Consider the following 16,062-nt stretch of genomic DNA (forward strand, 5'->3'; position numbering starts at 1 on the left):
TGCAGCAGTAACATCCACATCTATTTACTTTAAAATATGAGGGTCAAATTATTATACCACGGTTCAGGTTATTAACTTCACTAGTTTAGGGGGCATCTTATCTTAACTGCCATAAGTGTATGAAGGTGTCCATGAAAACAATTCATTTCTATCAGTACAGTATGCTGCAGTATTTCTCAAACGATGACATCACCATTTTAGCTCCCATTACTAGCGAGCGAGAAAGATGAGCGAAATACGATCATATAATACAAATAATTATAGCGTGGCTGCAATTTAATAAAGACGATTAAATGAATTAGGATATTGTAGCATTTAGACATTTGAGACAGACATTTGACAAAGTACTTTATAAAGATTCGCAAAATAAAGAAGTACAATCTTATAGGTCAGTTTGAGGAATACAGAGGAGCTAGACCAATCAGCCTGTTCGGCATATCCAGGTGGTAAATCCTCCTGCCCCTGTATTTTTTTCTCAACGTCGCCATTAAAGACCGTCTCATCGGCGGTTGGAAATGGGGATTAAAATGATTTAAAGCCCCAAACAGACAGCAGAGGGACGGGAGTCGATTTTTTTAGTATGTGGATATCGACGCTCCGAACGAACGGGGCGCAAAAACCTAAATATGCGGCTTCTGGGTAAATAAACTTGTTGGCCGCGGGACACACGGTGGGGGATTAGACTGGGGAAGCCGGAGTCTTGTTAGGACTGTGAAGCTCGGTTTGTTGTGGTATCGCCTTGAAGAGGAGTGTAAACACAGGAAAAGGTACAGCACTTTTGTACTTAGGCCACCCTGCAAATGGTTTCCATTGTCTCAAACATACATAAACTACAAACGTTACAGATTGAAACGGGGGGGGGGGGGGGGGAAGTTTTCTTGTAGTGAGACTTGTGTGTTATTTAGATTTAATTGATGTGCATTAGCTTGCTAACGTAACAGTAGCAAACGTACAAGCTGGCGGAGGGTACTGTAGTTAGCTAGCATTCATTGACAATGTTGCCTGGCTTGATAAAACTGTTTAGCTAGCTAGCTGTTAATAGCCGTCACGCAAATCAGGTATTACGGGAATGTTTGAATTTTGCAAGATTACTCTGTCGACAAACTTTATTATTTGTTAGCGTAGTCGGTTGGGAAATTAATAGAGACTATCCTGCACCACTAGTTTCCAGCACATCTATGGTTTCCACACTTGGAGGTTAGGCTAGTTGCACCCTAGCTACCTACAAGGCTAGCGACGCCTTTGCCCAGTTGGTAGTTAGACAACCACGGCACTAACTAGCTCTCAGCCTGCATGTGGTAGTTGGTAATAGTTTACTAGAGTTAGCACACTACCTGAAAGTGCTGAAATACGTATGTATTCCGTAGCCCTTATCCAGCTTTCTGATTGAAAGCAAGCAACACAACCAAAATCTCCACCTAAATTAAAACGACGTTGCAAGGAAGCTGTTGTTTACAGTATACGCATTGTCCTGGGTCGTCAAAGAAAGTCAGATAGCAAGATAGCTTTCTAGTTGGGCTTTTCGACCGACTGTCCAAGACCTTAACCGACTGACTGTTTAACTTTTGTTTAACACATTTTGAAAAACAGACGTTTAGACATTTTATCTGGATCAAGATGGCAGGTAAAATAGAACTGCTATGCGTTTTGCTGATGTAAAATGTAGCAGTCATGACTTTTTCTTGTGATCATATATGAAGTTGCAGCTAATCCTCTGACATACAGGTTTGGTTTTAGAAATCATTTTTCAGGCATTTTGTTGTTGTTGTTAATAATTACGCCCATACACTGTTTCGGTTGGCGTATCTAATTGCAGTCTGCAATGACGTGCAACTTTACAGGAACTGTTTGTTCTTTCGTCAAGTTTGTGCGAGGCATGGTTGTTTTGGTCCACCTTTGTGTCTGGCTACTTGAACTTCAGGTCAGATTTGTAGTGTGGGCACTTTTGAAGGACATCTCCGGAACTGTTTACACTTCATGCATGTACGTAGACATGAAAAAAATAAAAGTCGGATGTGCTGGCAGCGCTTAGCACCTTGCTCTTTGGGTTTCACTCTGAAGCAGAGGAGATCCTCAAATTTACCATATCAAGTTCAACCCGCATTTGCAAATTTGCCTTGTTCTGGCCTGCTCGCCCTACCTTGCCCAGCTGTGTAATGCTAGAGCGCTATGTGGATCCTCTGAAGTTGTAATCATGTGAAAGCCGCGTTTCCCCCCTACACTTCAGCCTGGTATGTCTTTTTGCTTTTAGAATTAAAATGCGAACTGTTAGAAGAAGAAAAAAATACGCTCCCCTGCCTTGGTCACCCCATTTTCATGACAAAATACGATTCACTCCTGTACATGTCAGTGTTCTATAAATAATGTTTGCATGTAGGCCTATATATATATGCGTGTGTGTGGGCAGTTTGAGAGACACCACCTGACCGTGTCGACCTGTGTGTCCCTCCAGCATCCTGCTTGCCTGTGTGATCTCCCAGAGCCTGCCTGTCGACCTGAGTGCCTCCGAGCAGCTGCCTCCCCCAGCGGTGGAGCAGAGCGACCATGACTGAGCTGGGTGCCAAGTGGGCCTGTGACTACTGCACGTTTGAGAACTGGCCCTCAGCTATCAAGTGTACCATGTGCCGTGCCCAGAGGCCCAGCGGGGGCACCATCATCACGGAGGAGTCCTTTAAAAACAGCCCCAGCCTGGACGCCGGGCTCCAGCAGTGGGACCCTGCAAGTCTGAGCCAGAGCGACAGTCCTCCCCAGGGGGTCTCCAGCCTCCTCATCTGCCCAGACTCCAGCGCCCGTCCCCGGGTCCGCATCTCAGACGCCCCGGAGACGCCCAGCAAGTGGTCTTGCCACATGTGCACCTACCTGAACTGGCCCCGAGCCATCCGCTGCACCCAATGCTCGTGTCAGCGTCAGCCGGGGCAGCAGCACCACCTCCACCAGGGCCACCCCCTGCAACCCCGCAGCCCCACAGAGTCACCCCAGACCTCAGGCACAGGGTGCCGGCCCGCCCCCCCCTCCTCGCCCACGGACCCCTGCGAGGAGTACAACGACCGCAACCGGCTCAACACTCACGCCCAGCACTGGACCTGTGCTGCCTGTACGTATGAGAACTGGCCCAAAACACGAAAGTGCGTGGTGTGTGACCACCCCAGGCCGCCCAACGGCCTGGCGGAGCCAATCGAACTGGCCACGGAGCCCGAGAGCCAGCCCCCCTCCATACTCAACGAGCAGGACAGGGACAACCGCAGGGGGGTGGGAGGCGGGGGGCTCGGAGGGGGGGTGGTGGGCTGCAGCGGCAGCCAGAGAAGGTCTCCTCCGACGTTGAGGAGGGACGCAGAGGTCAAGATGGACTTCCAGAGGATCGAGCTGGCGCAGGGGGCGGGGGGGAGCCAGGAGGAGCTGGAGGTGGACTTTAAAAAGCTGAAGCAGATCAAGAACAGGATGAGGAGGACCGACTGGCTGTTTCTCAATGCCTGTGCAGGTGAGGATGCTCCCCTGATTGGTTGCTTGTTGTGGAGATGGATGTCGTAGTACACCTGCATGTGGCCAAGACAAACATTAAACATCCTCCTAATACATCAAGTAGTTTGCTGGTACAGCCGCCTACTGCGTTATGTAGTTCAGCAGGGTTGGAAGAGGAGGAGGAAGAGGAGGAGGAAGAGGAGGAGGAGGAAGAGGAGGAGGAAGAGGAGGAGGAGTGGGTTGAACAGTGGGGAGCTTGTGCCTAGCTTCATGCTTCTGGTCTCTTTATACATCTGTCTGTTTTCTTCCCCTGCCTCCCTGCCTTCCTCCCCTGCTGTCCACCTCCTCTCTCTCTCAACACTTTTTCTCCTACGCCACTCTCCCTCCTACGGACTCCCTCCTCTGGTCCCTCCCCCCTCCTCCCGCAGGCTCTTCCTCCCCTGACAGATCAGTCTGGTGTGCTGGGCTGAGCAGCATCCCCACCAGCCCTGTCACAGACGGTCTAGCAGGCTGAGCGATAGAGCCGGCTCTCCCCTGCTCAAGTGTGTGTGTGCGTGCCTCTCCAAGTGATTCGTCAGCAGCAGAGAACGTGCTTTCTCTGTGGTTAGAGCGACCGTCTCTGTGGATGGAGATAGTCTGGGCGACATTCAGGATTCCCTGTAGGATTCCATCCCTCTAGGGTTCCCTTTAGCTCTGCCTCCCTCCTCTCGCGACTTGATTCGACCTATTTCCTGCAGCTCCAATGCAAAGGACACACACTTGGATTATCTTATCTTGTTTTAGACCGGTTAAGACCTCCTCCTCCTCTGTGAAGTCGTGGTTGGTTTGGCTGTCTTGTTTTCAGTTGGGTTTTCCCTCACAGGCTAGCACAGCCAGGACAGACCCTGAGCTAGTGAACAGTAGGCCTGCAGGACTCAGTCTGCCCCAGCTGCATGGAGGACCACAAGCACTAAAAATAACCTACTGGCTCCGCACAAGTCAAAAATAAACAAGTTCTTGCATTGAATCTGGAGTATCTGACCTTCACAGTGCGGTCTGCAGGTCCTGTTATGTACGCTCAGCTGTTGTCAGGTTACATGCGCTTCCTGTGCATGTTTACTAACAAAAACACTTCTTTTGAACCTGGCTACCCTTTCAGTCACATGTTAAACCTGAGAGAGTAGGCTTTGCAACACAATGGGGATCTCTCAAGCCTTGGAATGACTTTGTCATTGAACAGTGTGTTAGTGTTATCTAACATCCCTCTACGATTGATCTCCCCTGCGTTATTCTGTTCTCCAACGCATGCCTCATTCCAGATCCAATTAATATTTTAGAGGCCATCTCAGGTTGGTTATCAAGTTCACTTGACGACTGGCGTTTTGCCCTCTCGTTTCTGGAGTCGTGTCCTCCTTATGCTTGTGTTGTTGTCCCAGATTGGGGCTGGTGTGGCTGCAGCCTGTGCAGTCGGCAACGCCAGCTGGAAATGTGTCAAAACACTGGGATCTCCTGTGACGCAGCGCCTGCTCCAGAGCGCTGCTCCAGAGCGCTGCTCCAGAGCGCTGCTCCAGAGCGCTGCTCCAGAGCGCTGCTCCAGAGCGCTGCTCCAGAGCGCTGCTCCAGAGCGCTGCTCCCTCGCCGAGGCGCTGGTGTTGCTGCCTCCATATGTGGCCCGGCAGCAGGTTCATCCCTGACAGACGATAGGAGGGTGTGGCTTCCTGCTTCCCCCTGCTGACGATCAGTCATTGGCTGTTGTGAACAGGCCCGCCCACCCCCCCCCCCCCCCCCCCACCCAGTTCCTCAGCCTAGCAAATTGTTTCCTCGCAAAGAGCAGAGACTCGGGGGAAACAAAACCTGGCTTCCTCACAAAATGGTGCTCTTTTCCTCTCTCCATTGGGTGAATGTTGTCCATCGAGAACGGCAGGGGACCAGTTAACTTGACCTTTGGTGTCCCTCTTAATAACTAATGGTTAATCATTGCCTGCAGATGTATGTAGGGAATGATTTCTGTTGGGGGGGAAAAAAGCACTGTGACTCATATTCAAATCTTCCGGTGTTTAGAGAGCGTTCGTTTCTGGAGGATACCGTGAGGACAGAGTGAGAGTAACAGGCACGCCCACTCTGATTGGCTGTTGTGTAAAATGGTGGAGATCCCGCCATGTAGCTCCTCCCTCCTTCCTCTCCTCACCAATCAGTGGACAGCTCTGCATGGCACGGTCCAGTCCAGTCCTCCCTCTCCTGGTGTTCCCTCCTCCGTGTCCCTGCGTCTGAACCCCCCTGTGCCTGGATCAGAGGCTGTTACTGGGCGTTGTGTGCGGTCCTTAATAGAACAGTATCTCAGCAGGGCGCAATGTTGTGTAACGCCTGCGTGGGAAATTCCAGAAAGATCAACAGAATGTTGTGAAGCCCGTAGTAGTTTTCTTGCTGTGCTGTCCACCGTAGCTCTCCGCACCCCGTTCATCACCCTGCAGTGTTTCACTTGTTTCTTTTCCCAAACACGAAGAGCTTTGGCAAAAGTCAGACTGATGTTTGATTCTAGCAAACGGCCAACAGTATAGTAAATTACATGTGCCCTTGTCATTGACCTTGGCCTAGATGTAGTGAAAACGTATGTGAGTCTGAGTAGGGGTGAATTCTGTAATGGATCAACTCTGGTGTAGTGTTTTCTTACGTGTTTCATTATCTCTTCTCTCTGTCTCTTTTCTATCTCACTATCTCTCCTCTCTCAGGTGTGGTGGAGGGAGACCTGGCAGCGGTGGAGGCGTACAAGTCGTCCGGAGGCGACATCGCCCGGCAGCTCAAGTCAGACGAGGTGCGTCTGCTGAACCGGTCGTCTGCGTTTGACGACGGCTTCACCCTGGTGCACCTGGCCATCCGCTTCCAGAGACAAGACATGCTGGCTGTGCTGCTCACAGAGGTCAGGGCCCACTCCCAGTCCTGCTGGGCCATCCAGGGAACCCCTCTCCCCTTTCATAACCTCTTCCAGGTCGGAAGACCGTTGCCAAGATGCCAGTGCTTGGTGGTTATTAAGGGTCATGGGAATAGAAGAGAGGGAAGGCGTTTGGAAGCGGGCCCAAAACTCTAATTTCCCCTCAGGGTTGCCCTAGACGCGTGTCAACCACAAACCATGTTTCACATCAGAGTTGTGGTTATAGGTTTCCTTTCTGCAGCAGGTTAGCATGCTAGCCCTGTACGTCAGGGCCTTCCTGTGACTGCAGAGTGCTCCTACGCTCCCTGACAGATTAGCAAACTCCCTGACCCAGACTGTCGTCCACCAGCATGGCCCTCTGGGAAGGGGAGTGCTGGAGGTGGACGGGGCTGGGTGCATGCACCTAGTGGGAGCGTGCAGGAGGTCTGGAGCTTGTGTCGACTGTGCCCGTGTGATCCCAGATTATCTGGATGCTTCCTGCTCTCTTATCCCCTGATCAGAGAGATAAAGACAGAGAGTAACCTGTCTGTCCTCTGAATAAACAGACAGAGAGTAACCTGTCTGTCCTCTGAATAAACAGGCCATTTCCCCTCAGGGCTACATCTCCAATCCCCCACCCACCCTCCCAGCATCACGAAAGCCCTGATTCGATGTCAAACGTAACCGATGATGCAGCCGGGGTGACAAGGCCGTGCAGGAAGTGGAGTCAGATGGCTGAGCGGTGAGGGAGTCGGGCTAGTAATCTGAAGGTTGCCAGTTCGATTCCCAGCCGTGCCAAATGACGTTGTGTCCTTGGGCAAGGCACTTCACCCTACTTGCTTCAGGGGAAATGTCCCTGTACTTACTGTAAGTCGCTCTGGATAAGAGCGTCTGCTAAATGACTAAATGTAATGTAAATGTAAGTGAGAAGGCTGGTGTGTGTTTGCAGGAAGTGAGAAGGCTGGTGTGTGTTTGCAGGAAGTGAGAAGGCTGGTGTGTGTTTGCAGGAAGTGAGAAGGCTGGTGTGTGTTTGCAGGAAGTGAGAAGGCTGGTGTTTGTTTGCAGGAAGTGACAATGCTGGTGTGTGTTTGCAGGTGTCACAGCAGGCTGCTAAGTGCATCCCTGCCATGGTGTGTCCAGAGCTCACGGAGCAGATCCGCAGGGAAGTAGCCGCATCGCTGCACCAGCGCAAGGGAGACTTCACCTGCTTCTTCCTCACTGATCTGGTTACCTTCACCCTGCCCGCAGGTGAGGGGGAGGAAGAGGGGGAGGTGGAGGGGGAGCATAAGGAGGAGGAGGAGGAATGGGTGGAGGAGGAGGAGTAGGAGGTTGCTGGCTGTTTTTAGATACTTACAATCTACTGTTGGCAGTTATCTAGACCCCCTTCAAGTATTGTAGTCTAGTCTAGTACAGATGTTCTAGTTTGCTAAGCCTAAAACCATAACAGCTGTATCCTATCTCCTCCTGAGTTGTAGAAGGGAACCTTTTTGAGTAGTTAACTTGCATAGTTTACGAATAGAACCCTTGTTTGTTTTACAATGAAATTGCATGTGGCAGACATGTTGGGAGGGAAACAGCATAATGGTGTGGTTGTTTCCCGCCAGCTCTCAGCTCAACGCTCTCTGGCTCCATGTTTGGGGGTGATTTCACTCCATCTAAACCACCTTGCCAACTGGGCTTCTTGTCCAAAGCAAGAATAGTAGTCGTGTCTGCCAAGGTCTTGGTAAAGAGCGCTGTTTGAGCTGCATTCCAGCCCAAGACCGTTGTGGCGCGGTCTTGGGCTGCTGGCCTGGTAATCCTTAAGGTCCAGAATGTGGAGTATTTTGAAACCGTGCGGACCTTGGCTCCTGGCCAGCATAGAAGCCATTCTGTTCCGGAACACAAAGTCAATGCAGTCGCTTGTGGAGCCAGAAGAATGGCCGCTACTGTTGTCAGTTGCTCCGAGAACACCAAGGAGTTCTAGTCATTGTGTGGAGGAATAAAAAATACAAAAGAAAAAAAACAAACCTCGACAAAGAACATGTCTGAACAGTCTTGTCTAGCTGGTTGTGTTGGTATGCAGTTTGAGTAGACAGGATTGAGACCTGCAGCCCTGCTGTAATTAAACCTAATCTCACCAACTAACTGTTCTTTCCACTGTGTTCACATCATGGGCGAGACACCGTGACCCCCCTCCCCTGCCGTTAGCTATGAACTTCGTCTCAGTAGTTATTAAAAAAACATGACCTTTTTCACAGCAGCATGACGAGCAATCCCTCAAGGGTCCCTTGAACTTGTTTATGAACCACGGTTGTTGTGTTTCTGAATCCCGGTTGTTGTGTTTCTGAATCCCGGTTGTTGTGTTTCTGAACCACGGTTGTTGTGTTTCTGTCTGCAGACATCGAGGACCTTCCCCCGCCGGTTCAGGAGAAACTGTTTGACGAAGTTCTCGACAGGGACGTCCAGAAAGGTAAACACGGCTGTGTCACAGCGGGCTGTGGAGCAGGTGGCAGGTCCCTGCAGACACAACGCAGGGTGGAGCAGGTGGCAGGTCCCTGCAGACACAACGCAGGGTGGAGCAGGTGGCAGGTCCCTGCAGACACAACGCAGGGTGGAGCAGGTGGCAGGTCCCTGCAGACACAACGCAGGGTGGAGCAGGTGGAGCTCATCCCACTGCAGTTGGCAGACCTTTGGTTGTTTTCCCCTCATATACTATACAAGATGCCTGACTCTGTAGTTGTATTACTACCAGCTTTCTTGGCCAACTGCAGACTTGTGTTTGAGAACGGGAGTGTGTGTGTTCTAGTGTGTGTGAGAAAGGGAGTGTTTGTTCTAGTGTGTATGAGGAAGGGAGAGTGTGTGTGTGTGTGAGTGTGCTAATCAGGCTAATTGAGTTTTAGGATTTCTCTGATCCCTCACGGAAGGACTACTTCCTCCCCCCACCACACACACACACACACAATATTATTTTATCCACACCACATAGTCTGCATCTCGGCGAGTGTGTGTGCTGTGCGTGGGAGCCTGGTCATGGTTGTGTGTGTGCAGGTCAGGTACAGGGCTGTGTCTTGTGGTGTGTGTGACCCTGGTGTCCCTGGTTCCTCTGTCCCCAGAGCTGGAGGAGGAGTCTCCCATCATCAACTGGTCCCTGGAGCTGGGCACTCGGCTGGACAGCCGGCTGTACGCGCTGTGGAACCGCACGGCCGGGGACTGTCTGCTGGACTCGGTCCTGCAGGCCACCTGGGGCATCTACGACAAGGACTCGGTCCTCCGAAAGACCCTCCATGACAGCCTGCACGACTGCTCCCACTGGTGAGGCTGGGGGCTGGAGGCTGGGGGCTGGAGGCTTGGGGCTGGAGGCTGGGGGCTGGAGGCTGGGGGCTGGAGGCTGGAGGCTGGGAATGAAGTTCAGCCATAGTTAATGACTTGTCAGCTAGCAGCTCTCACAGTGCGTTTACACTGCAGCGATGCGAATCGCTTGCCATCGCTCGCCTTCCCACAGTTCACCACGCGCGGGGGCGTATCAAACAGATTCATGTAGAATTGTAGTTCTCTAAAGTCACTGTTGTAGTTGTCATGGCCAAGTGTGCAGACTTGGGTTTACGTACTCGCAACATCGATCAAAATACAACTTGTATACAAAATACAAAACTGTTTAATAGACAATACACGTTGACATGTGTAAAAACGTTTTATTATATTACTCAAAGTCTCTGCTAATCTGTCGATACAACCAGGGAGTTCCAGCCGGGCTACTGCTGTAAGTAGCTAATTACCAGAACAAAGTTACGTAACTAATGTGACGAGAGACTGAATTTGAAAGTACAAAAAACACACTGCGATTGGCCATAGCTAGCGAAAATCGCTCCTCATTTGCATAAAGTTGAGAAAATCTAAACTCGATTGCGTCGTGTCGCTACCCACAATGCACCACGTAAGCGATTCGCCTGGCTCCATTGAAAATGAATGGAAAACTTGTCGCTCGCATCGCGTCGCTGCAGGTCTTGTGGCTGAAGGCAATTTACAACCCATTTTATCTTAAAGGCAACATCTGAAATAACTCTGTGTGTGTGTGCTCCAGGTTCTACACCCGCTGGAAGGAGTGGGAGTCGTGGTACTCCCAGAGCTTCGGGCTCCACTTCTCCCTGAGGGAGGAGCAGTGGCAGGAGGACTGGGCCTTCATCCTGTCCCTGGCCAGCCAGGTACACACACACACACATCCTGTCCCTGGCCAGCCAGGTACACACACACACACACGCACACATCCTGTCCCTGGCCAGCCAGGTACACACACACACACACACGCACACATCCTGTCCCTGGCCAGCCAGGTACACACACACACACGCACACATCCTGTCCCTGGCCAGCCAGGTACACACACACACATCCTGTCCCTGGCCAGCCAGGTACACACGCACACATCCTGTCCCTGGCCAGCCAGGTACACACACACACACACACACACACACATCCTGTCCCTGGCCAGCCAGGTACACACACACACGCACACATCCTGTCCCTGGCCAGCCAGGTACACACGCACACATCCTGTCCCTGGCCAGCCAGGTACACACACACACATCCTGTCCCTGGCCAGCCAGGTACACACGCACACATCCTGTCCCTGGCCAGCCAGGTACACACACACACACACACATCCTGTCCCTGGCCAGCCAGGTACACACACACACACACATCCTGTCCCTGGCCAGCCAGGTACACACACGCACACGCACACATCCTGTCCCTGGCCAGCCAGGTACACACACACACACTTACATTTTGATTCATTAAGACACTGTCTCCTCCAGCAGGAAGTAGTATTTTCCTATATCAGCAGTCATGCAGTAACGCTACATGAATTATGCAGCGCCTCTGCTCTGATCCGGCGTGTATCCGGCACAGACAGCAAGTACAGCAGAGCTTCCTGAGGGACACTTATCAGTCAGATGTGTGCAACTAGCTAATTTCTCTGCTGCAAGACACATTCATGTTCTTTTACACCACAACAAATAAGTATCCTGTGCACCTCACACAGCTCCACACACAGCTCCACCCTGTGCACCTCACACAGCTCCACACACAGCTCCACCCTGTGCACCTCACACAGCTCCACACACAGCTCCACCCTGTGCACCTCACACAGCTCCACACACAGCTCCACCCTGTGCACCTCACACAGCTCCACCCTGTGACTCTCACAGTTCCACACACAGCTCCACCATGTGCACCTCACACACACACAGCTCCCCCTGTGAGAGCTGACACCTCTGTCATGTCTCCGTGATGGTCACGTCCTCTCTCTGTGCTCCTCTGTTGCCAGCCTGGAGCCAGCCTGGAGCAGACTCACATCTTCGTGCTGGCTCACATCCTCCGCAGGCCCATCATCGTCTACGGAGTCAAGTACTACAAAAGCTTCCGGGGAGAGACCCTGGGCTACACCCGCTTCCAAGGTGAGCCTCGCCTCGCTCTTCGTCTTTTACGACACGTTTGTTTGGATCGTGTGCATGAGAGTGTTAGCGCCGGGCTGCTATGTGAAGTGACTGCTGTCTGGGTCTAGCGACAGCTTGCTGCTGTGAGGAGAGAAGCGCATGCGTGTCGGCATGCCGCGCATAGCTCTCACACCCCCGACCCCCCTCAGAGCCCATCAGGCCAGCGTCCCCGTGTAAACACCCCGCAGTGAGCTCCCATCTGGGGATCGATGTCTTGGAGGCAGGGGAGGGGTCGGAGGGTAGTCCCAGCCCTGTTCCAGAAGGCTCCGCAGCGCGGTAGCGGTTGAAGAGGAACCGGCGTGCTGACCTGGTAATCCTGTAAACCTACCCCCCCCCCCCCCCCCCCCCCCCCCCCCCCAGGGCTGAGGCGTGCCTGAGTGAAGGAGAACGGGACGGCCTGTTCTCCAGGAACTCACGTCAGCTATGGGGGAGGAGGGAAGGAGGAACGGGGTGTAGTAGGGGGTGGGGTAGAGAGAAAATAAAGCCTGCATGTATCCAATGAGGGTGGAGGGCAGGCCACTGTGGTCTGTAATAGAAGCAGTCTGGCTTTAATTTGCCTGTGTGTGTGAGAGAGATGTTTGCGTGCGGAGCCAGGGCTGCCCAGACCCATGTCAGCCTGATGGAGGGTGATTTACAGTGTGAGTGCTGCCAGGTTTGGAGGCGGAGTGCTGGTAGGGAGAGGAGAGTGAGTACTCTGGTAGAGAGAGAGGAGAGAGAGAGTACTCTGGTAGAGAGAGAGAGAGGAGAGAGTACTCTGGTAGAGAGAGAGGAGAGAGAGAGAGAGTACTCTGGTAGAGAGATAGAGGAGAGAGAGTACTCTGGTAGAGAGAGCAGCAGCCTGGTAGAGAGAGAGGACCAGTCAGAGAGAGGACCAGTCAGAGAGAGGACCAGTCAGAGAGAGGACCAGTCAGAGAGAGGACCAGTCAGAGAGAGGACCAGTCAGAGAGAGGACCAGTCAGAGAGAGGACCAGTCAGAGAGAGGACCAGTCAGAGAGAGGACCAGTCAGAGAGAGGACCAGTCAGAGAGAGGACCAGACAGAGAGACAGAGAGACAGAGAGAGGGAGGAGACAGAGAGAGGGAGGAGACAGAGAGAGGGAGGAGACAGAGAGAGGGAGGAGACAGAGAGAGGGAGGAGACAGAGAGAGGGAGGAGACAGAGAGAGGAGACAGAGAGAGAGAGAGAGGAGAGAGAGAGAGAGAGAGAGAGAGAGAGAGAGGAGACAAGAGAGAGAGGAGACAAGAGAGAGAGACACAGAGAGAGAGGAGACAAGAGAGAGAGAGAGGAGACAGAGAGAGAGGAGACAGAGAGCCCCTAGCTCTGTCATCCCCTCAGCTGGAGGCCTCATCTCAGACGTGTCCTCTCTCTCTCTCTTCCGTCCAGGTGTGTACCTGCCCCTCCTGTGGGAGCAGAGCTTCTGCTGGAAGAGCCCCATCGCCCTGGGTTACACACGGGGTCACTTCTCAGCCCTGGTCGCCATGGAGAACGATGGCTTCGACAATCGCGGCGCGGGCGCCAACCTCAACACCGATGATGACGTCACCGTCACCTTCCTGCCCCTGGTGGACAGCGACAGGAAGCTGCTCCACGTCCACTTCCTCTCAGCGCAGGAGGTAAGGGGCGCGGCTTGATGTGCCACGGTCTCGTGGATATTTATGAGCTCTTATGTGTTCTAATTGGTCTGACCCATCCATACGGTATTAGTATTGCTTTTGTCATTTTTCCTTTTTATATTCACATATTTCTGCGCAGTACGATCCCAGTCAAACGCACAAAAACGCCACAAACAGTCAGTAAAATTTACACGATGTTAAGAGCTCTGCTGCGTCCGCTAGCTTGTGTGAGCCCCGCCCGTGTTCCCGCGTCTGCAGATGGGGAACGAGGAGCAGCAGGAGAGGCTGCTGAGGGAGTGGCTGGACTGCTGCGTGACAGAGGGCGGCGTGCTGGTGGCCATGCAGAAGAGCTCGCGGCGGAGGAACCACCCCCTGGTCACCCAGATGGTGGAGAAGTGGCTGGATGGATACAGGACCATCCGGCCCTGCGCCTCGCTCTCCGACGGCGAGGAGGACGAGGAAGACGAGGATGAGTGAGGCGAGGAAGACGAGGACGAGTGAGACGAGGAGGGCGAGGCCACGGAGCAGGGCCGCTCTCCGCAGGGGGGTTTTAGTTTGAGGTTTAGTTTTCTTTTTCCTGACACGGACAAACTGTGAATGCCTTCAGGAGGGCAGGGAACTACAGGCCTTCACCCCCGAGCCTCTACCCCTGGGCAGATAAACTGTAGGCCCACATAAACAAACACACTCACACAATACCCATACAAACCTGAGACTGAAACCTGAGGCTGATCAAAAGGACTCCACTGCTGCAAAAACAAACTGAGGATAATGGAAATTAAAGGATCCTAGTTTACGAATGCTAATGATCTTTATTGATTTTGTGTTTTTGTTTTATTCTCAAATGTAAAATCTTTATCCATAAATGTAATGCATGTGGTTGTTCAACAACAAAAAAAGAAGTATAAGGAAATATACCAGCATCAGTTTAACGCAAAATATCTTTATAACAGTTTATAATGGGCACTGACTTTAAGCACACTTCAAAAATGACTGTCCTTTTGATGTTTTTCCAGCTAACATAGAATTGGCTTGTTTTTTTGATGGGCAGGGATAAAACCAATATCACACTTTGGGTCAGTGGACCCAGTAGACTACCAGAGAGATTGTGTACTACAAATGTAATTGTTAATACTAAGCACTGCACATTTATGGAGAATACAAATTTATATATAAATATAACGCTCAAATAAAGGTCATTTATGAAGCTTTGAAAAGGAACCTCCTTTTCAGGTCTGATCCAGACTCACTGACGTTCAGGACACAGATCAGACATGTTGGATCTTTAGTTAGGCCTCCTTTCAGACCGACTGAAGTGAAAAGTCCTTTTTTGTTTGTTGGATCTTCTCCAAACTTCTACAATATTTATTTGTTTGGGAGTTTTTTGCGCGCTGATGAGAGCTTTGATTCTCTTTTTCCGTTAGTTTTTTTTGTGTCAACTATCCTCTCGATCTTGATGAAGACATTTACGTTGCACAGAAACATTCTTTGCTGTGAGGATATAGGCAACCACAACTATTTGTGAAGTTTACTTCTGTTTTGTTTTTTTTTCTGTGTGATTTAAGTACCTCATGTGGATGTTCTAATGTGGTGCTTTTGGTTGTTTGGAGAAGAGGGAGAGAAACGCCCTAGTGTCGACATTAAACCAGAATCACACTTGTCCCTGTTCCGCCTCGCATTTCTTCTGTCCTCTCTGTCCTCCATGGTACATCCGAGTCCTCTCTGTCACGCCTCCTCGTCTGTGTGGGAACCTGTCATGAACCACGTTTGATTCTGTCTTCTGAGAAACGACACAGAAAACCAAAGTTGAGACGGAGCGAGTGGCCGTGCTTTGCTGTGAGGGGACGCTTCCCTTGCCATCCAGTTGAGTACTGTAACCTGTTTTTGTTTTTGTTGGTGTGTTGCATTCTAGTCATACACACATTCGCGCATTACCTGTATGTTGCTTTATATTTATGCAATAGTTGCAGATCTGATTATGATGGTTTGTGGATTTAGGTAACAGCCTGGCCTTCACTCTACAGTATAACGTGTATGGCAAGGACAGGCCAATTAAGGAAAAAAATAAAAACCTTTTTGAATGTCCAACTGAAGTGGCATTGTTTCAATTCTCTGTTTAAAGTCCGAGGCACCCTCTTGTGGCAAAAGCAGAAGCATTATTCAGGGTTCCTGAGGGGTCTTAAAAAGAAAAAAATTCTGAACTGTAAATTTAAGGCCTTAAAACGTCTTAAAAATGGCCAGACGGGTTTTGAGCCCCCCTAATTAAGACTTGGACCCCCCCCAAAAAAGGTAAAAACAACATGTGGGGGGGGGTCGATACACGATGACATAACATCTATATTACTTAACTGATATCAGTTAAATGAATTATCAATTGGTTTGAGCGAGATTTGATCCAGGGGTACCGTGTTTGCCAGTAGACTCGATGTTACACGAGTGACGATAAGTAGACTTTTCTTGCATAGACTTATTTCTGCAACACGGAGAAATATTAAACAAATGTACAGCTTACCGTCTATTAGAGGTGGGAATCTTTTGGTACCTTACGATTTGATTCTTGGGGTCACGATTCGATGATTTTTTCCATTTTTAATCACATTACGATTCAATATATTCTTACCTAAAAAAAAT

General features: G+C 50.9%; 1 protein-coding gene across 5 annotated transcripts; it reads left to right on the forward strand.

Moving 5' to 3' along the window:
- The first annotated feature begins 280 nt into the window (after positions 1-280).
- Positions 281-15,519, forward strand: LOC134022628 (ubiquitin thioesterase ZRANB1-like). 5 transcript variants are annotated; one of them, XM_062464310.1, is made up of 10 exons: positions 281-767; positions 2,453-3,478; positions 6,168-6,355; positions 7,441-7,594; positions 8,724-8,795; positions 9,439-9,637; positions 10,407-10,527; positions 11,652-11,781; positions 13,202-13,431; positions 13,690-15,519. In XM_062464310.1, the coding sequence occupies exons 2-10, from the start codon at positions 2,545-2,547 to the stop codon at positions 13,906-13,908; spliced, it is 2,247 nt and encodes a 748-aa protein (XP_062320294.1). In that variant the 5' UTR covers positions 281-767; positions 2,453-2,544; the 3' UTR covers positions 13,909-15,519. The 5 variants fall into 5 exon arrangements, with proteins under 5 accessions (XP_062320294.1, XP_062320298.1, XP_062320295.1 ...); XM_062464314.1 differs by having other exon boundaries at positions 6,168-6,250; XM_062464311.1 differs by having other exon boundaries at positions 281-639.
- Positions 15,520-16,062: the final 543 nt, after the last annotated feature.

Source organism: Osmerus eperlanus, chromosome 6, assembly GCF_963692335.1.
Source record: "Osmerus eperlanus chromosome 6, fOsmEpe2.1, whole genome shotgun sequence".
NCBI lineage: Eukaryota > Metazoa > Chordata > Actinopteri > Osmeriformes > Osmeridae > Osmerus > Osmerus eperlanus.